Raw genomic sequence first — 22,178 nt, 5'->3', positions numbered from 1 at the left:
ATATTCACTATCCTTAATAACCATGTTGTAATTCATCCTTTTAGTTTAACACCCAGTTGAAGTTGTTGATGAAAGGTTAGAAAGCCCACCATGTGCAGCACAGAGACAGTTAAAACAAACACACAAAAATGAGTTGATATTCTCTGTTTCACTCTTGAGTGCCGTCTGCTCACCGATGTTGGATTTATCTATTCACATCTTGTGTGTGTGTGTGTGTGTGTGTGTGTGTGTGTGTGTGTGTGTGTGTGCTTTTTAAAAACCATTTGGTGGCACTTTGCATACTCTGTGATTGTCTTCAGCATTCAGAACTAACGGATCGTGGTACTCGGCCATTCCCTGCCGCTCTACCTCTTTTAAATGTTGTAGTTGCCGTGGTGACGGCAGCCCATCCTCCACGAGCTTCCTTCATGTCCATCGTCATCACAACCCTCCACCTGGCAGAAGTGACCTTATTCATAAAGGCCCTATCGAAACAGATTCCTTTAGTAATCCACTTTCTGAGTTCTGTCATTAGGCTCCAATCAGGGTGTTTGTCCTCAACGCTTCAGAACCAGGACAGCTGTCAGAATAACACGTTATCAGTCCCTACCACAGCATGGTACCGCAAACTAACTAACTGCCCCTGCTGAGGTCCGCTGTTTGTTATCCACCCTGAAGCAGAACTGCCGAGTGCAATATTTCCACTGCAGGAAGTAACGACCTGTAATCCTGGACTTTGAGAACCCCCCCCCCCGTGAGCAGGTTGTCTCACCTTATGCCCCCGTGTGAACGCAGTATCTCAGGAACGCCTGCAGGGAATTTCTTTAAAGTTGCTACGAATGTCCTCTTGGACTCAAAGATGAACTGATTAGAATTTGGTGGTCAAAGGTCACTAAGACCCTCACAATCATATTGTTGGCCACCATTTACAAATTCATGTGTTGAGTTTTTGACAGACATGGATGTAAACTGCAACTTGGCGGGTTGGCGGAGGCATAAAACCAGGAGGCGATGGTTCTAGTTTCCCTTTCCAAACTTCGATCATTTAGTAGATTTGATATAAAAGGTGAGGGCAGGACTGTTTGTTAGGTGAGTGAACTAAGCAGTTGTAGGATAGACAACAATTTAGGATGTGGCGCTGACGTTATTATTGGTTTATGTGAACATGAACCGAGAATACAGGTCGATGGCCCAAAGCACAGTCCAGGTTAACCGCGGTGTCCAGCAGGTGTTCTCCATCGCTTTTCTTTTCTGGCACCTTGCACTGTATGAAGTGATTTGCCAGATGTGCAGAGGTATAAAAGTAGGTAAGGTTTGAACGTCTCTTGAACTCTACTACTTCCGTTTTCTGTGTGTGCACAATTGAGTGCAAAACCATACACTCCTTCAAGGAGAGTCAGAAAATGAGCACCACGATCCCTATTTGTACAGTTAATCGCATCTCAGCTCTGTGTGAAGTTGTAGGAGGATATGTAGGTAAGTCTTTGGTTGTAAAGTACACCACCCTTTTATGCAGCATTTCTACTGCGCGACTTGCTTGAGACGGATCTTTTTTTGTTTTTTTTCATTGGCTGAAACCTCGGATCATGCCCGGTTCTTCTTTTGGTACCTCAGTTGAGTTTCCAAGCGAGCTGAGGCGAAACTAAAAGGTGGAGTTAAAACAGTGGAGACCACTGATTGGTCTGGGAGAATCGTCACTGGCCCACGTCTCGGAGGGGCATCCTGCAAAAACTCGCAATTGTTAAATAGCCAACCTTGAGCAACAGAGACTTATTCACTCATCTCCGATTTTCAGTAAACGGCAGCCCGCATGGCCTGGTCATCAAGTACAGGCCTGTGTTTTTCGCTGCATTGCTATGACGTTAGCTAAGAACTCCACCTCCATAGGGGGGGTACTATCTGCAGTGGAAAACGTAAGAGAAAAGTAGCTGGTACCAAAGCCCAGCCGTACCATGCAGTGGGAACTCAGCATAAGAATCTCCTCTTAAGCACGGCACAGATTTACTTCCAGGAACTCGTCCTCAAAGTGGACGGAGAACAGTAGAAAAACAAACAGGAGACGTAACAATGGCTCAATGTTAGGTTTTGCTTACTTCCTGCAGTGAAAATGGGCCACAGTATATGTAACAGTCATGTAAATTGGTAAACACAATACCCATAACCCATAGTAAGGACCTACCGTCCCTTGAGTTAAAGCTATACCCTACATGTACTCTCCGTCTTCACACACTCTTTAAATGACCGTTTACTTATGTTCTTTAAAGCGAAGACGCATCTCAATTCTCTTTTTTTTTAACAACCACTGTTGAGAACTTTAATAACCACTCTGCAACATGTACAGTTTGGGAATAACATAATTACTTGTGTTTTGGGCTGGATTGTCCCTTTTGCAGCTAAAACTCTTTGTTGCCCTCCTCCCATCTCCACCATTGTTCCCCTGTAACCTATAGACTGATCACGTTGCAGTTTAAGAATGTGAACAAGATCATGTGGAAATTCAGTGTTAAAATTCCAGCAGTTAATCAGTGCAGTTTAGTTTCATCGAGAAGTTCCAAAATCCTGAAGTCTTCCTCTCATAGTGTTGGTGATTCTCAACAACACTGACCTTGTTTCACTCGGCCCCTCGTTCAAATCGGTGCCCTGGTGAGTTTCCTACCAGCCGGGCTCTCATGTATCCAGAGTAATAGATTTGACACAACCGTCCGTGTCCATGCCTCTTGATATTGTCCATGATTTCCTTCAGTGGACAGGCCACACAACCTCACAGTGCTGCTGAGCCGAGCTCAGAGACACTCACCTGATAACGGACAGTGGTAACTACTGTAAACAACACCCGATCCACTCCTCCTGATGAGGGATGTATATGATAGGAGGTCATGTGACTGGTTGAGGCTGTGTATGGTTAAGAAAGCTGGTCATCTTTAGGCTCTAGATTGCCAGATTTAGGTAAGATATCCACTTGCTAATGGATCAGTGCAACATATTATTTTCAGTGATTTTCATCTGATGTTTGCAGATAAACCTCTGCAGAGATCAGAAAGACGCTCCTCATAACCATATCTAACACGCTTTCTTCAGCAATCCAGCTGATTGTTGTCTGTACATCCCTGGTTACCGTGCCAACGGGAGTTGCAGGAGTCTTTAAATCTGTTGGTCTTAAAACACGCTGCACTTGTAGCCCACTGCTAACTCAACGACTCACATGGCAACATTATACTTCCTGTTTAAATCCCCCAAAGCGTGATGGCAACTAAATCAAAGTAGTTTGGGTAGCTCTTTTTGTCTAAATCCCATAATAGGGACGGCAATGTTGCTCTGTTGGACGGTCCACCACTTTGGTACCAACCGAAATATCTCAACACCTGTTGGATCGATCGCCATCTTCAGGTTAAACATTTCATTTCTTGATGAAATACCAGCAAAAACCACATTTGGCAGATGTTAGCATGCTAACACGCTAAAATAAGATGGTTAAACATGGTCACGTTATCCCTGCTAACAATCAGCATGTTAGCATTGTCGCTGAGAACATGTTGATGTCAGCATTTAGCTCAAAGCGACTCACAGAGCTGCTAGCATGGCTGTAGACTCTTTTTTTAGGTTTCATCAACTTAAAAACTTGTGTTGTACCACATAACAGTTTCTGTTTAGCTTAACTCACTCTGAAGATAATGCAGCATGCCCAGCTAAGTGACCGTAAACCTGTAAATAAAGGGAGTTTAAACCGAGCCAAACGGGTGAGGGTTCGAATGGTGAAAATAGTTGAAACATTAGGTCAAACATGGCTAAGTTTAGGGATTAGTTTATAGGAGCGACCTGGGGAGAAAGCTGGTTAGTTTGGTTAGCTTCAGTCACATGACCCTCATCCTGTTTGTACCTGTAGCTTTAACCCCACCCGTTCTGTGACCTGGTTAGCACATGCTCCGATGGGTGAAGCATCAGTTTGGGTGCGATCATTGGACTTCCGCAGCGGCTACATTTGGTTTGCTGCTCCACTTACACGTACCTCTGACCCATCAGCCCCTAACCTGAATGAAAGCCCCAGTAAAACGCCAGCAGCATGCTAGAATCAGCCAGTATTCACCACACCAGCCTGTAGAGGAGTCAGGTGTCCTGCTGAATCACAGCTGTGTGGTTCTGATCTCCTTTGCTGTGCATTGTCAACCCTGAGAGCGAAACCTAACATTTCAGCTGCACGTCATCAGACTAAAAACTGATCAGGCATGTTAAACCCAAGCCAATAGTCTTTAAGGGAAAAAAGACTCTAATTGTCAAGAAGAATGTGCTCCGATGAACACTACGTTTCCAGGTGTTCTTTGGGAGATTTGGGACGCCAGGTTTTCAAGATGTTGATGTGTCTTTCCTCCCCCCCATCCCCGCCGTCCTCCAGCTCCTGATCTGTCCTCCTGTGACTCGGTTCTTCTTCGGCCGAAGGGAGCCCTTCCACAAGCTGCTGATCCAGGGAGACTCCGCGGGCAGGCTGTCCCTGTGGAGCATCCCGGACACCTCGCCTCTGCAGCTGCTGTCCACCGCCGCAGGTAAAGACGGCAAGACCGACACGACGCGGCCGTTTCCCCAGAGAGGAGGCCGTCTCGATGAACTACAAAAAATACACAGCCCACTGGTGTTTCTACAGTGACGTCACAGAAAAACTAGTTTTAAACTGTTATTTGTATAAGAAAAGGAGTAAAACAACCAAAATTACACTTACCACTAATAATCCCTCTCCATAATCATTAATATGAAAACCACTGGTACTGATATGTTCCATATAATACATATCAACATCAAAATAGAAGAAAAGCCATTATGTTGTCCTGCAGGGTTCACAGTAAATTATATATTTCTCTTCATTATCAATGAAGTCCATTTGCTTCACATAGTTAATAAATGGTCTACAAATCTTTTTAACACCGACTTTCCTCAACTTCGTGATATTATCTGACTTTTCAGATGAGCTTTTGTTCATGTGTCGGTAGAGAAGTAATCTCCCACAGAAGAGGCCGTGAAACACACAGAGGGACATCTAGTGGCCTCAATGTCTCATGGCGCTGTTGATTTGTCAACGTCATAGTGTTGATATTTTTTGTTTCTTACAGGGCTCCTGGTTTGAAGACTATGAAGTGAATGTTGAACAAATGAAAGACCAACATTAGCCATACATTTTATTATTAAATTGTTAATTTCATAGACAAAGAATGTTTGTCCTTTGGTTTTTAATTTGAAGGCTTAGTTAAAAGAAAAAAAACAGTGAATTGATTATCTTAAACAACAGCGACATAAAAAGATATACATTTTACATCTTTTATTTAATTTACTAACCTTTATTTACCCAGGGTTCACCCCAGGAAATTGTCGATGTGATAAGCCACCCAGATCTCGGTGTATCTCACATCATGGTCCATCTAGTTAGTAGACGACAGCCTCAATAACAGTCGCATGCCTGTGAATATGGCATTTTCTGCGTGGAAATCGCTTCTCTCTTCAATTTTCGGGTCGGTAGTAGCTCAGATCGTGGGACACTTGGTGGCCGGTTCAAATCCCCGTATGTATCGAGTAGAGTGGAATGTGGACCGGTAGCTGGAGAAGTGCCACTCGAGCAAGGCTCCGATCCCCCAACCTGCTCAGGGGGCGCCTGACCATGGTCGGCCCCATAACTCTAACATCTCTCTGCCAACTAACTGTGTGTGTGTGTGTGTTCATTTCAAGCTTGTGTGTGTGTGTGTACTATAACGTGAAATAACATAATTTCTCTTCAGGGATTAATAAAGTAATTTTCCTTCCTCTTCTTATTTGTCAGCTTTAACAAAGTGTTTTGTTTCATACAAGTCTCTATTGAAGACTGAACTGTGTCTCCGTCTCGGTGCAGAGCTGCAGGTGTCGTCCACCGTCAGTCTGCAGGAGGCGTTCGACAAGTTGACCCCCGTGTCTGCAGGGATCATCGACCAGCTCAGCGCTCTGCCTGGGATAGAAGGACCCATCAAGGTTTGAACCCACGCAATGTAACACTTGTTGTTTTTAGTTCTCGATCAAAATGTAAATGTTTGAATATTACACTTTGAAAATGTTATGTATTCATAAAAGTTTTTTTAAAAAAAAGGCTCTACCATCCTGTGAAAAGTACATTTTGTTAAGTTTAGTGTTGGAAAGTCATACAGGTGGAATAGATGTTGTTAAAACAGATAAATAAATCCAGAGATCGGTTCACGTTGCAGTGTATTTGGCTTCTTATTGCAGCTGGCTGAAGTTGAGATAGTTGGATAACTGGTGTTAGAGTTTGGTTCATTGGTGTTTCTGACCATGTGTGTGTTGTTCTGATCCCTAAGGTGACGGCCAGCGTGTACATCCCCTCTCAGGGTCGCCTGGTGTGCGGGAGAGAAGACGGCAGCATCATCCTGGTTCCTGCCACTCAGACCGCCATCGTCCAGCTGCTGCAGGGGGAGCACATGCTACGGAGAGGTGAGGGAGGGAGGGAGGGTGGAGAAAACTGTCCAGGGTAGAGACAAAACGCTCTAATTGACACATTGCATCAACAATGAATAAATGAACCAAAGCACGGCTGCCTCCTAAACTGTCGGGAGGAAAACAAAAATAAGACAATAAAAATAATTATGACAACTCCTTTTGACTCTCTGATTAAAGTTACTGTGAGGAACTTTTAACTGGTTCTGAAACAGTCTCAATTTACGACTGATGCCTCTTTATGACCATCAGCGGTAATATTGGCAATTTCTATATAATTTGAATGCTCGTCATCAGTGCCCCCCCCGCCCCCCCGGTCGGATTACGCGCAAAATCAGATTCAATCATGCGGGTTCACCAGAAACTCCTTCAGCCTGGCCTCCAGCAGTGGCCTGACACCGCCGACAGACCACCTGCAGTAGGAGGTGAAGGGGGAAGAGAGCTCAGCGGCTGGTTCGCTGGACTGTAGTGGAACAGAGCAGAAAACATTAATAACAGGTGTAAATGTCAATGATAAATGTATGAGTAATGTTGAGTATTTTCAAAACAGAAATGTATATAAATGAACCAGAAGCACAATAAAAGTCAGAAAATGAGATCAATAAATGAAAAGTGTGCAGCAGTGTGTATTAGTCCCATCATCCATCCTCCGCATCTTACGTCTTCGTGCATTCTGTGTCCGTCTGTCCTTTAGGCTGGCCGCCCCATCGGACCCTGCGGGGTCATCGCAACAAGGTGACGTGCGTCCTGTACCCGTACCAGATCTCCCCGCGCTACGACCAGCGCTCGCTGGTGTCCGGAGGGGTGGACTTCTCCGTCATCGTCTGGGACATCTTCACCGGAGAGATGAAGCACATTTTCTGCGTCCACGGGGGAGAGATCACCCAGCTCATTGTCCCGCCCGAGAACTGCAGCGTAAGCCCTCCAGACAGTTGGCCTCATGCGTTTGGTTTCCTCTGTTGTCTTTCCCTTTTCTCTGTTTGCTGTTAGTTGCGTCTGTGTGAGATGTAATGAAAGGGAGAAGCCTGTTGCGTTGCTGACATTAGTTTAAATGTTACGGGGGGGTGATGTCATTGTTGTGGAGAACTTTAATGGCGTTGTGTTGCTGTGGTCAAATGACGGACTCGCGCACATTAAACCAAATGAAAACATTTCCTGACATTAAGATTAAAATGTCAGAATAGTGTTTTTTACCACGGCGATGAGATGTCAGATGCTGTTGTGTTAATGGAGCTTTAAGGCACTTTAGCTTTGGCTTCCCTTTCCAGACCCGTACATTGCCTCTGGTGTGGTCAAAGCATTTAGGCTGGAAATATGGGCGGTAGGATCTGGGGAAGGGGCCATTGGGCCCCCCACTTTACGCCCCTTGTCTGATTTGGCATCACAGCTGCAGTGACCCCATCGCAAGAGGGTCTCTTTTATTGGAATGAAATTTTGGACGACCCTTGTCAGCTGCCTGTGTTTCCTCTGCAGATCCGGGTACAGCACTGCGTCTGCTCGGTGGCCAGCGACCACTCTGTCGGCCTGCTCAGCCTCAGGGAGAGGAAGTGCATCATGCTGGCGTCGCGACACCTGTTCCCCATCCAGGTCATCAAGTGGCGCCCGGCTGACGACTACCTGGTGGTGGGCTGCTCCGACGGCTCAGTCTACGTCTGGCAGATGGACACAGGTGAGAGCCGGGTGAAGCCCTTTTTCTTCTGCGGCTCCTCTTAGTTTGGGTAAATGCCGAACCGTTAGCATGAGCTCAGACTTGTGATCGAGGAGTGTAGATGCTATCTCTAACATTGTCCAATGTTAATTAAACAGCAAGGTAAGCAATGAATAGGTCCACAACAACCAATTCCCACAAATTCTCACAGTAGGCACAGCATGTAAATGGTTTGGTCGACTAAAGTCTAGCTCTTAAATCTCTGCTTGTATAGAGGTTCATTAAGCTTTCAGAGCAGCTGCTTTAACCTCAGGATGATCGCTGCTTTCAGCCCGACCAACATCTCTCATTCCCTAGTGCTCCAAAAGCACTGCCAAGTCTACTAAATCTGTCTCCTCAAACAGAGTTTTAGTTCTATTTCTGAAGTCTTGCAGTCTTGAGAGGCTGCCAGGTTTGGTACCACCGTGACCGTTTAGAGACCAAACCCTGCCCAGGTTGTAGGCGGACATAAGCAAGCTGCCATTACCAGAGCTGGACCGTCCATCTGGCATACCGGGCATTTCCTCGGTGGGCTGACTTGCCTTATTGGTCCGACACAACTGTCATTTTTTTGTCTTTTTTTTTTTTTTTTTGTCTGAATGTTCCATAAAACAGGTAGATCGGACCATTTTGTGTTTTTTTTTTTTTTTTTTTTTTTCAAGGCTGGTGATGATGACAATGACACATGCCATCAGTCCCGCTCTCACATGCTCTATGAATGTGTGTCTCCGAGTAGAGCGGAGCGTCATCGGTGACAAATATTAGCAAAATAATTGATCACAAAACACATTAAGAATTGCACAGACATCTTCATCAGACTGGCTTCTTCAGAAAACACCGGTGGCAGCAACTTTAAAAAAAAAATCCTTTTATCGCGCAGCATTTACAAAAATGGATTTATTAACCATCATTGTGGCGTGTCTTAATAAACCTTACAGGGAAGATAAAATAAAAAAAATAATTACAACAGTTCTGATCAGTCAAGAAAGGGCTGGTTTTAACTAGTGATCGGTATTTGCAGACCGTGTGGGCTAAAATGAACAATCATTTAGAGAGTGGCACGGTTGGTATACAGAAGAGACTGGTGGTGGTGTGGTAGATTGTGATGTATGTTGGGAATCTAAAGACCATGTACAACCACATACATGTTGAAAATGTAGTCCTCCAAATTGCTTGAAATACAGGTTAAAAACCTTCAACTTTTTAATAAAATGTAGTTCAGTTGCATTAGATGGCTCGGTGTCTTTTCAGCTGCAAATCACCAAAACCTCAACTTGACTGCTTTCAACAATAAACTTTAAAAAGGGAGCGCATAATCCACAATCCTCTCCTCCATGACATCTGTATCTCTTCAGGTATTCATGTTTGGTCTCCACTCCTGCATTCAGGCCGAGATGCCAGCAATGAACCACTAACTGCTGCTACCTAGCAGATATCTGGCTAGCTTAGTGCGCTGCATGTTTCCTGGCTGAAATTACACTTAATGCAATTTCATGTGTTTCAGATGTTCTTTGTAAGATTATGTATCCTTTTGTACGAATTCGACAAACTAGATGTGACGTGTTAATTGGGGAGAGTCAGAGAGTTTTTGTCTGTGCACTTTTTTCACTGTGGCCGAGCTAGCTGGTTCCCCGTGCACACAGCCTTTCATGCTAGGCTAACCGCGTCGTGTATCCAGCTCCGTACTTAACACGCAGGCACGAGATATGTTGGGCACACTCCGTTTTAATCCCATCTCTCCCTCTTCCGCTTCCTCTGTTTTGCTGTAACCATGGCAACACAATCCGCAGTAAACGTGTGCGCGGCACAGCACGGAGGTAACATTAGCTTCGAGTGATGACAAGCCACTGGAAAAGACCAGGTGTTTGTGTACGTGCGCGCATGTGTGCATGCATGCGTGGGCACATGCGACCTGAATGTGCTGTAGAGCTAGGAGATTGCAGGGTAGCTAAGTGTGAAATTAAGGAAGGTGTGTGTGTGTGTACTCGGGCATTGGACATGTAATAGGGCAATGGCTCACAGGCCCTTCATCACACACACAGGTGTAATGGTACCACTTCTTCTCTCACTCAATACCAGAGCGATACTGATGTCAGCTCTGTCAGCTAATTCTCTCTCTCTCTCTCTCTCTCTCTCTCTCTCTCTCTCTCTGTCTCTGTCTCTGTCTCTGTCTCTCTCTCTCTCTGTGTCTGTGTGTGTGTGTGTGTAAAGCTAGAGAATTGCTGCAGTCAGAAACGGAGAGAACTATCTGTGACCTGAATCAAATTCAAGAGACAGTAGATGATACCGGGCATCCAGATGCACAGAGTGGGAGATTGGAAAATTGATATAAATAGGAGAGTGCAAGGCCAAGAAGAGAGAGTGATGGATAAGGAGAGCAAGTGTGTGATAGGAATGAGGAGAAAGAGAGATAACGGCCGCAGACAGAAAGGAGGCTGAGAAAGAAATCTAGTCCTACTTAGGTGCACTACACGGCCAACCGCATGTATACACTCCAACATGTGATTGAACATATGTGATGGCTGAATATGACGTTCCAAAAGCATGGGAGTTAATCTGATATTGGGCTCCATCGATTTGCTCCAATTCAGCCCGACTCACAGGAGGCAGTACACTGACTATGGAGAAGTACCTCGTCCAATCCAAACTAATCCCTATATGATGCAGTTCCAAATCTAGCATCTCAATACTGGCATGATTGCAAAATGTTTCTTCCTCCAAGGAGTGGGAATGTGATCATTAAAGTGTGTCGTAGAGCTGGACATTAAGCAGAAAAGTATCAAAATTATGAAATATATATATATATATATATATATATATATATTTTTTTTTTTTAAGGCACCATGGCTGGATCCTGTGCTTAGCGCTCTCAAGACCTTTTGTTTAAAGCAATACGAACAAGTCTGAGCATTTTCTTCCTCCTATACCAGTATGATAATGGGTGTAGCTATACATTTCTATAACGCTGACACAGCGCTGTGGAGATAGGTCTGTTCATGCGAGACCAGTCATTAAGTGTCTTTTTTTTGGTTTTGAATTTATGCTGAGAGTGGTGAAGCCAAACACTATTCCAGCTCTGCAGTTAATAAATGTCGTTGAAAAAGGCCAGGGAGTGTCGAAAATCGAAATGGTTTATCTTCTGAGGAGCCGCGATGTGATCAATAAACTTCCTCTCAAAGCTGCCAGATATTTCGGAAGTTGTAAATATTTCCTGAATGAGGCACCAGAGAAAAAGTTCAGGAGGGCACAAAAAACATCCTCTTGGGACCAGGATAGTACCAAATAGGGACCAAATAGTTGATTCCTTGCCAAATAGTTGATTCCTTGCCGGTAATTTCCCCCAAGGTTCGCCTGTTTCGAGGGTTTTGGGGGACAGGTTTGTTGACTTCGTCTGTGTTTGCAGGAGCCCTGGACCGCTGTGTGATGGGCATAACGGCGGTGGACATCCTGAACGCCTGTGACGAGCTGGCCCCGGCCACCGTGGACGCTCTGAGCCACTCGGCCGTGAACCTGAAGCAGGCGATGACTCGCCGCAGCCTGGCAGCGCTGAAGAACATGGCCCAGCACAAGCTGCAGACGCTCGCCACCAACCTGCTGGCTGCAGACAACGCCGACAAGGTACAGACATGCGACGAATCAGTCCCACTGCAGCAGAGGGGAGGCTCTGTGTGGATAATGACTTCAGCTCTCTGACATGTGCACCACTGCTGCAGCATTAGACAATTCATTATATTGTCAACAGAAAATCAATTGCTGTCATTTGCTAATCAGACATACGAAACATTCTCTAGGTCTATGTTCTCAAAAATAAGGATTTGTTGCTCTTTTTTTGTCATGATTATAAATAGTGTCTATGGACAAAACAATCAATCTGAAGATGACATTATAGTTCCACAAAACTGTGATGGACGTTCAAGCTCCAGGTACGTCAGTTCACACCTGGCCTTAGAACGCGTCACACCATGCGTCTCGAGTGACCACTTGATCTGATCGCAGCTTCACCGCTCCATGAAAGACCAAAGAACAAATGCATTTTTGATTTGATTGAAAAATATATCTAAAAGCATACGCAAATACATATTCAAAACAAACAAAAAGAACGAGGCTACAGGCTGAAGAGTTCACTCGGCTGACTTCTAATGTTGAGTTTGAATTGATTCAGAACTGATTTCTGAGGCTCTTTCTGCTCATGTCTCTTTCTATTTCATTCATCAGAAACCAGACAATGCCTTTTAAAGCGCGCACACACACAAACACACCACACACACACACACACACACAGTGGCTGGTCAGCTCAGTCAGATAGATGGCTAAAGTCACAGACCAATTAAAACTCTGCTGCAGACGAACCAAAGGTCAACACTACAGCCACTGTGTGCGTGTGTGTGTGTGTGTGTGTGTGTGTGTGTGTGTGTGTGTGCGCGCCAGTGGTGTGAGACACACCACTGGTGTCTCCCAAGGAAGAATGAACGATCTTAAATGTCAAAAATAAGTGCAGTGTTTCTTTTCTCTGAGCTGGACTTTCCAGAGAGCTGCTTCAGTAGTTTAAAGGAGAAATCCGCCCAAAGCTAAAGACATGTCAGCCTGTAGCAGAACAGACTTAATAGTCCGTTACTCTGCGTTCAGACTCTGTCTTTAAACCCAAAGACAATGTTCATTATTATTGTCGTTATTATTATACTGTAATCTTTGTGACGACCTTCTCCTTCCAAGAACTGTTCAAATCTCTTTTGAAAATTGGAAAACTATGCACAATAACTGCAGTATACAAATACAAATCAGAGATGAGTCGCTCACTGACGATTGCTGCTCATTGCTGCCACCAGTGTTGGGAAGATGTACAAAGACAAACATTTTATTGAGGAGCTGTAATTTTTGATTTTACACGGTTTGTATTGACTTTGATGGGTGAGACCTTTCTTCGTCTTTTTTATTTTTCACCCACGCGGTCGGTGCAATAGGTTTTTCCCACCTTACAAAACACTAAGAAACATATTTTACCCTCCTTACCAGGCCCTAAATTAATGATCAACCATCTGGTAAGTTAAGGCTTCTGCTCTAAGGAGAATACTCTAATGATGCTCGATTTACAGTTTTTATTATTATATCGTAGTTATTATCAACATTGATCAGTATTTTGCAAAAAAAAAATATTTTTTGTCTGTCGTCAAGCATTTTTCTTAAATCACCTTAATGTAGAATTATTGGCTCAAATCAATTATTTCCATATTCACACAGGTTTGTACAGCAGCACAGGAACAACATTACTGTTCCAGTGTTAGGACTTCATTTTGAATACCAGCTGATACATTTGGTCTATTGTTAGTTTGATGTACAAGTTAGGTTTAATAGCTTTTTTTATGTCACATTTTATCCATAAAGTGCGCTGCATTTGAAAGCCGCAGACAAAAGTTTCCCTTCTTGCCGTCATGGCGACAGTGCCCCACGTCTTCAATATGTCACAGTTCTTACAAATCACCGTTCAAACTACAGGCCGTCTGCGTCGACCCCTCAGAGGATCACAGGTTCAGTTGTCAGTCTCGGATGATCTGATCTGCCCTGATGGGGTAAGCCCCGCCCACCTGGGCCTCCCTGCACAGAAAACAAATGCCGTGAATTATTTAGTGTCTGAGCAGCGTTTAGTTCAGCCGCTCGTACAGTTTGACTTTTACAGTCCGACTTGGAATCCATTTAGCTCAGCATTCCGGCTCCTCCTCCTGTTGTGTGTCTTTGTCCTTCTTCTCCTCTTCCACCAGATAACCTTTGTGTGTCTGTGTTTATTGTCGGTGTCTCCTCGGGTTTTTCCTGCAATAACTGCTCATAATCACAGCACGTTTCTGAAAAGGGCAACACACAACAGCTGCAATCCGTTCCATCAGAAAGGCATCATTGTTGTTCTCTGTTCTGCCTCCCACCTCGGTGTCATTTCTCTCTCATATCTCCTCAAATTATGGGTCAAAACCACCCACTCTCCCTGCTGTGTGCTCCCCCACTGCGTGTAATGACCGGGAAATGTCAGACTATCAAGTCCAAACACTACTCCCAGCCGTGTGTGTGTGTGTGTGTGTGCGTGTGCGTGCGTGCGTGCGCCTCTCTGTCCTCTGGGGGCTCTGCTGATCTGTGAATGTGTTTGTGTCACGAGGGGAAAAAATAAAACTAGAGCTGAAATAATTCGTCGATTAACCGAAAAATGTATCAATATAAAATCAAAAAAAAGTAGATATAAGTGAAAGCATTAGTTCATCTCTCAGTGCGGAGTTCTCTACCCCGTATGAGGCTCTCAACCCAAACCCGTCGGTTCTTTAACGGCTCACAAATTTGTAGTTTCATTTTAGTAAAATACTCAGTTATTTCCTCAAACAGCTGGTCACTGTAGTTTTTATCAAACACTACACAAACAGGAGGAAAACAAGCATTTGCTGTGGACTATTTTCAGCGGCGGATTAATCCACATTCGGTTGCTCGAGTGAGTGTTTGTGTCAGCAGGACGGCGTGTGTCAAAATAAACTTGTGTGTGTGTGTTGAAGGAACATGTGAACCAGTGTGTTCCACTGATGTGGTTATAACTGTTTTTGAACAACAATGGAGCTCTATGATGAAGAGGACTGAGTAAAGGATTAGCAATGAGATACTTGGAGCTACAGATACTAGATGTGGTTGGAAGATCATTTGTCAGCTACTCGGCCTTCCTTGTCCTTCACTGCTTCCTGACCCACAAACTAGATGTGTTCTCAGAGTCACACCCCTCTACAGGAAGCAGCAGTCTTGAACAACAGGAAATGAAAACATGCGTAAGAGTTTCAAGATCATTTTTTTTAAGATAAAAATGACATGATTTTTAAGGCCAAGCGACAGTGTGATGATGTTCATTGCCGGGTCGCACAATTAATCGAATATTAACCTCGGATCCCGATTTTTGGCTTCTCGCAATTTAATGAACACGATTGCCTGCGATACTGACGTTTGAAGTGCTCCGCTCATAGAAAACTCCGCCGCATATCAAAATCAAGCGCTTCCATAAACTACCAGCCAGCCACCAAGTGGGCGGTCCAGAGGTTTTGGCTTCAGAAGAGTTATTGCCTGCTGTATGTTACTGGTTTTAAAAAACATAATTCAGTTGAAGAACAATTTTATTTTAAATCCTATTTCGATCTAAAGATTTGTACGTGAGCAGAAATATAGCACAACAAGGAAGTGCAAGCAGCGCTCCGTTGATTTAAATGTGAAAAATATTTTGTCCCTAAAATCAAATCAATGAATAATCGTGATAAAAATCATGATCTCAAGATTGATTAGAATAATCGTGATTATCATTTTTGGCCATAATCGTGCAGCCCTAATTCATCAAAGCAAGGGTGTTTCTTTCTTTTTTTAAATTGAAGTAATTAAGTATTGATTGCTCCCTTCTATTTGCATGGCTTGTTTCTCTATGCAAGATGGCCATTAGACAATAATCTAGTTAAATGTGGAAGTGTGTAAATCAGTGTTTCATAGAAAAATGTAGAAAAACTGTTTGTATTTAGTGTTTGTGCATCTGATGTCTCTATACAGTGCGCATGCGTGTGTGTATGTATGTAGGTGTGTGTGACTCACTAAGATGTGTGTGACTGTGTTTGTTGGACTCCAGTGGCGTTTGCCAGAAGGGCCCTGCAGAATGATAACCTTTAGGCCTACTGCCCAGGAGCTATAGGACACTGTGTGTGTGTGTGTGTGTGTGTGTGTGTGTGTGTGTGTGTGTGTGTAGATATGAAATGTCAGTTTTTTCAAAGACAGGCCGGTGCACCAAGGAGATCTTAAGAGACCCTTTTCTAAATTTGCGTAAGTAATTTAGTCAGAAGACATGGTCAGTATCTGGCAGGTCCACTGCCTCAGACAATAACATGCATGTGTCTGTTATTGTCTGTGTGTCATGTGGCTGATCGCCTTTAGATGGCAGTGTTCATCCACCGAAATAACACCACACACTAAAACATGGGAATGAGGCTCCGATATCTTGGCTTTTCCCAGGTAAAAAAAGAAAATCCAAGAATTCGAACAACCATGTGTTGTGAGTGTTAACCGAGGTGTTCACAGCTAAAATGTCAGCAAGCTTTCACTAACTATATTTCCCCTTTAGAATACCAGTGCACGCACGGTGCTCTATTGGAAGTCTATGTGGCAAAGATTTGTGCTAGAATCAACCGGCTCTTTGAATTACTAAATAAATACATAAATAAATAAACTCTGTGCAGGAGGCAAAGCAACAATGCGGTACAGTGGGTGATTGCATTTGCACCCATTTTTCACCCCTCATTTTTCCACACACGCATACACACATACACACACACACACACACACAGAAAGTGACATAGAGCAGCAGCATCATGGCTTTGACAGGAAAGTCTTCCCTGAGGGTGGGTGTGTGTGTGTGTGTGTGTGTGTGTGTGTGTGTGTGTGTGTGTGAGTGACCCAGCTGCAGGTGTATTGTGTCTCTCGGTCAGTCAGGAGTGTCCACTGCTAAATATTGTTCTCTCTCACACAGTCACAGTTCCAATCAATGAGCTTTAATGGCACAAAAGGTTAAAATAACATGTTTCCTAAACCAGGAAGTGCAACACAGAATTACTCATGATTTTATCATCAACAACAATAGTACCAACATGGTTTTCCTAAATCTGAAGCGTTACGAGGCATACAGAAACAAGTGCCTCTTAAATTCTTCTTTCCTGCGTTTGACCGTCGTCTGGCACTGTCGTGCTAAAGCAGCAGGTCTACAGTGTGAACATGGTGCGAAAACACTAAGTCAATTGATTGATTGGCCGATCGACCAAAGTGATTTATGAAACCAGCTTCTCCCACCAGAGTATTTGCTGTTACTTCCTGTTTTGTTGGTTGGACAAAACATTCAGCGAACATCAACCAGTGAAGGTAACGCTCACTTTTTGCTTCGTAAGGGTGAAAACATAACAGAACGTACAGTACATACATTCAGACGAGTAAAACGCAACTAAAGTTGAACAGACATCTTGTGTTGTGATAACGCACACTACATGTTTGAATGTCTGTATGTACATGCGTGTGTATGTGTGTCCTTTGCATATCTCGAGAACTGCTCATGCGATCTTCATATTTGGCGGGTGCATTGTTTGGGACCCAAGGACGTGCAGTGTTAAAGTTCAGACACGAGATACATTCAACATTAATAAACATTGAATAAACAAGCAAACATCGCTCTGGGCGGTTGGGGGCTAACGTGCATCTCTCCAGCTGAAGACTCACTAAACACATCGTTCCTCACGCAGAAGTAAAGGGCTATAAGACTTTGGAACGGTAAATAGAAAAACCTTCATGAAACGTCCAGCTTTGCCCTTTCCCTCTTCTTTTACCTTAATCACTCCTCCCTCGAACAAGATCACCGCTGTCTGATTGCCATCTCAGGTCATTACCATGTAAACAAACAGCACTGTTCTACATACAGCTCCACGCAGGTGTCTCGGCTAACACGATTAAAATCGAGCGGTGTACGAGTATTGCTGGCACTTACGGCTAATGGGTTGTGCGCTTGTGTGTGTCTGAATGACACTTTGTCTAAAGGGATGACTACTTTATATCATTATTCTCTGAAGTGGAAACAATGTTGCATTTTTCGTAGGGATCTGTTATTCCAGCTCCACGAATCAGTTTATTTGATATTTACAATATATAACGTGTGTCGTGTGATGGCTATTTAACGTCTTTCAGCACAGAGATTTGGTTTAACGGGACATTTCCATCTTAAGTGCCAGATTATTTCCTGGAGGAGGAGACCAAAGCAGAGGTAAAAGGAGGGTGAACATTGGGCTTCCATTCATCAGTCCGCCGGGTGTAGGCAGCTGTTTGCCAACATCGTAGCTACAACTTTCGAAGATGTTGATATGTCAGCCGTTGTTTGTTCCGGGTTTGCTTCGCTGCCCCCATGTGGCCACAAAATCAGTTATTGCTTGAATGAATTTTGACCAACAACCATGCTGACCGGGACATTTTACAGTTCAAAAATACTTCCACTAATTTTAGCCATGAAGATCAGTTTGCTGGTCATGGTCACTACCACCTGTGAAAATAAGGGTGTTATGTCCTCTGTGGCACTTTAAGTCTGAGAAAATAACCCTGATGATGTCATTGTGATGTCATCAGTTACTACCTCAGTTTGGGATTGCAGGCTACGAATGTATAACAGAAAGCCTTCACTACAAACTGGGAGATTTAACAGACCTGGTGTTAAACAGACAGGTAGGGACTAACAAAAAATACTGTCCAATTGCATTATGGGAAATGTTTGAGCATAAGCTGTACTAGCTTTCTGATTCTTTCTTTTCTTCCCTGCAGTATTAGCAGACTCTGTCCCTTGTTATTTTGTTATTTAAAAGCTGTTATTAGCACAAAATTCATACTTGAGTTGAGTGTCGCTTGTTTGAGGGGAAGACAGGGGCCAGTCATCAGGAAGACACAGGAGGGAACTCAAAACATTTTATTTTTCTACAGGAACAAATCGCACTGTTGGCAAAAAAATGTCTGTGTTGGAAACAATTTTTTTCTTTTTTTATATTCATTTTTGAAAATCCTCTCTCTCAGGGCAACCTGCCGAAATACTCCCACAATGCCCTGGTGGTCCAGGCCATGAAGACCAACCTGACGGACCCCGACATGCACGTGCTGTTCTTCGACGTGGAGGCGGTGATCATTCAGCTGCTGACGGAGGAAGCCCAGAGACCGAGCCCCACGCTGGTGTCTCCAGAGATGCTGCAGAAGAGCCAGGCCGGGGCAGACAAGGGGGGGTCCTTCCTGGCCAACAAGATCTTCAAACAGGTCAGTAAGCACAAGAGGGGAAAGAAGATGAAATATGTCAGTCCTGAACAAGCAATGTCGGCATGTTTTAAATCGGCCAAAGGATATAAAAAGATGAGTCATATGATGGATTTTGTCTTCACATTATCAGGATTTTATTCTTCTTGTCCTGTTCTTATACTAAATGAAATTGCCTCCTGTCCAAATCAGGTAAAGGAGACGATGAAGGAGACCATCAAGGAGCACCTGTTGGACGAGGACGAGGAGGAGGAGGAGGAGATGAGGAGGCGGGAGGAGAAGTCCAAGTCTTTGAGTCTGCTGGAGTACAACCTGACGATGGACACGGCCAAACTCTTCATGTCCTGCCTGCATGCCTGGGGCCTCAACGAACAGCTGGACGGCATCTGTCTGGAGCGACTGGGCATGCTCAGACCACACTGCCCCATCTCCTTCGGCCTAATCTCCAGAGGAGGTCACATGTCCCTTATGCTGCCCACCTTCAAGGTACTCGTCTGTCTGGCTTCACCTGGGTTCCGGGTACACACTCTTCAGGATTCATCGGGCTGATACAGACCTCTGACAAATCATTACTAAATATGTATTTAAGAAAAACACAAATGATTAACAGATTGAGAGTAATTAATTAGTGACAATTTTGATCACGTTGACACGTGACTTTAGCAGCGTGGATGTGGGGATTTTTAGTTTTTTTTGTAAACGTAATCACTGTTTATTTTTGACCAACTAACTATTTCAGCATCATTATTTGGGTCAATAAAAAGACAATCGGTAGACTGATACTGAAATACTGAAATCAATAATTAGTGTCCGAAATACTAAATGCCACTTGGTTCTTAGTTCCAAACTAATAATGAATAAATAGAAGATGGGATCCTCTTCTGTTTCATACATTCATATCCAATCACAAGGTAGCCCCGCCCAAAAGCATACTCTGCTTTATGGTCTGTTTGACTCTAAATGGACCATAATTTACTAAATGAACATCATGCTGTATTGAAGAAGACTTGAAACTAGAGATTGAGACCATAAACTGATGTTTATAATGTTTACTGAGGTAATAAATCAAGAGAGAAGTAGTCATTTTCTCATAGACTTCTATACAATTGGCGTCGCCGCCCCCTGCTGGACACTAGAGAGAATGCAAGTTTTAAGACACTTTTGCATTGGCTTCACTTTTCACACCCGGATTTATCCCCTTGCTTCCAGCTTGTTCTGCCAAGTTGTAATTATTTTTACTAATGTTAGTGTTATTTTATTCATACAGCAATAAGCAAAACAATTTTACAAAGGGCTTTACTTTAAATGATTAAAAAAATACAATTAATGAAACAGTAACACAAGTCTAACAATAAAGTAATAGAAAATGAAAGAGTTGGCTACTGCCTCCTTTTCCAAATGATCACAGATGACCTTCTGACATGGCAGTAATAACAGTATCAGTGAGATATTAACATTTCTGTAGCAAGTTTATGGAGCACGTGTGATTATCAACTGAACACCAGCAAATAGCAAAATGAGACAACACCCTGTTTAAAATGTTCAAACACAGGACCGCTCACTCATGTTGACCCGTTAACAACGTGGACCAGTACTTCCAGGGGTTCCCTGGTTCATTTGTCCGCCTCTGTTTCCCAGGAGTCTTTGCTGCGGCAGTTGTCCCTGGCGACTGGTCTGAAGCTGACCCTGACGGACATCGTGGGGAAAGGGACGTATGGCGTGTCGAGGGCCGTCACCACACAGCACCTGCTGTCTATAATCTCACTGGCCAACACCCTGATGGGCATGACCAATGCCACCTTCGTCGGAGAGCACATGAAGAAAGCACCAGTCAGGTAACAAACCAACGTAAAATATGCTTTTCTATCTTTTTTTATTTTTATTTAACCGAGAAGTAGGAGAGGTCTTTAAGAAAGTCGCATCTTCTCAGGAGTTGGTGGAGACCAAAACACGACTCCACTGGGATTACGATGTTGCTCTGCAACTGTTTGCTAACATGGCAGCCATAAGAGCTTTAAAAGTGATGATATGTCCGAGGGCTTTGTTATGAAGCTTTGATGGGGAGCTCTTCTACCCCCAAGTGGCCTAAAACCCAAACAAACATCTGTTCCAGATTAAAGCCCAGTAAATATCAAAATCTCAGGAGTTTATTTTGCAATAATGTCCGGTGCTCTGTTCATCTTCCTTTACTAATGAATAGAGATGATTAGATCAGAAGGATAGCGCTGGTTGTTTTTTGTAGAGGGTGCATGTGTGAGAGCTGTCCAGGGTGCTGAAACGCAGCGGAGGACTGTCTGGAGGACAGACAGAGCTCAAGCCTCTTGGTCACACCGGGTTTCTCATCACATGAAGAAATAAGCAGCGATTACGTGTGAGAGTGATCGATATTGTTGTAAATTGCAGACAGCTGCAGTTTTTTCAAAACTTGTTTTGAATGGTTGAATAATGTTAAATTGCTTTGTGCGTTTGGTTCCGTTGCTGAAGTTAACGTACTTGTTGCAAAGGTTTGTGATTCAACTCGAGAGGTGGATTATAACGAAGGGGAACAAAATGATGAATGTAAGTCAACGGTACTGTTTACTTTGCTAGCATTGTCTCTACAAATTCATGCATGACTTTTGTAGCAGTATCTCACAGTGGGTGTGATTAGCCTCGTTGAAGACACTTCATAGTGTTAGTGAAGGGGCTTAAATGTGGTGGTTTACACTCATGAGTCAGTGGCAGGTAAGGATCCCAGCAAACCTGACTGGTATGAAAAGTTCACTCTAGATTTGTCAGAAGGCCAAGTTGTCGGCTTTGTGTTGTTGATGTTCCGGCTATTCATCCTAAGCATGGGAGAGGTGGTTTCATAGATAATAGTAATAATAATAATAGCCATAGACTGCACATCTTTACTTCAGACTTCCACTGAGAGGAAGATATTAGTGTGTGGTGCCGTCTGTCATACCAATTAGAGCCCTGCTGGATCTAGAGTAGAGAACCTTAACCCACGCTCTTCAGATCTGGATTCTCCAGTCTGAAAACGCACACCTCTGATCTGTCATCAGTGATTCCAGCTGAAAAATAAAAATAACACCCAAAACAAACCCAACACAAACTAAATTCAAAGCACAAAATGCATACGCTGTTCACATACGCAATAATGCCAGCAGCAGCAGCTGAAGTTGAACTACTGTCAACTCTGTGTGTGTGTGTGTGTGTGTGTGTGTGTGTGTGTGTGTGTGTGTGT

The 22,178-nt window shown here is 43.7% G+C and overlaps 1 protein-coding gene across 3 annotated transcripts in view; it reads left to right on the top strand.

The window, feature by feature from the left end:
• Positions 1-22,178, top strand: part of wdr7 (WD repeat domain 7) — a 115,372-nt gene that overhangs the window by 24,054 nt on the left and 69,140 nt on the right. For all 3 annotated transcript variants that reach the window (XM_031855804.1, XM_031855805.1, XM_031855803.1), the window contains exons 10-18: positions 4,370-4,517; positions 5,849-5,964; positions 6,306-6,438; positions 7,136-7,356; positions 7,915-8,110; positions 11,532-11,746; positions 18,719-18,952; positions 19,142-19,435; positions 20,588-20,784. In XM_031855804.1, coding sequence (XP_031711664.1) covers positions 4,370-4,517; positions 5,849-5,964; positions 6,306-6,438; positions 7,136-7,356; positions 7,915-8,110; positions 11,532-11,746; positions 18,719-18,952; positions 19,142-19,435; positions 20,588-20,784 — 1,754 coding nt within the window. The remainder of the gene's footprint in view (positions 1-4,369; positions 4,518-5,848; positions 5,965-6,305; positions 6,439-7,135; positions 7,357-7,914; positions 8,111-11,531; positions 11,747-18,718; positions 18,953-19,141; positions 19,436-20,587; positions 20,785-22,178) is intronic.

Source organism: Anarrhichthys ocellatus, unplaced genomic scaffold, assembly GCF_004355925.1.
Source record: "Anarrhichthys ocellatus isolate YVR2014 unplaced genomic scaffold, GSC_Weel_1.0 scaffold16, whole genome shotgun sequence".
Taxonomy (NCBI): domain Eukaryota; kingdom Metazoa; phylum Chordata; class Actinopteri; order Perciformes; family Anarhichadidae; genus Anarrhichthys; species Anarrhichthys ocellatus.
Note: the sequence above shows the minus strand (reverse complement) of the source record. Positions and strands in the feature narration are given on the sequence as shown.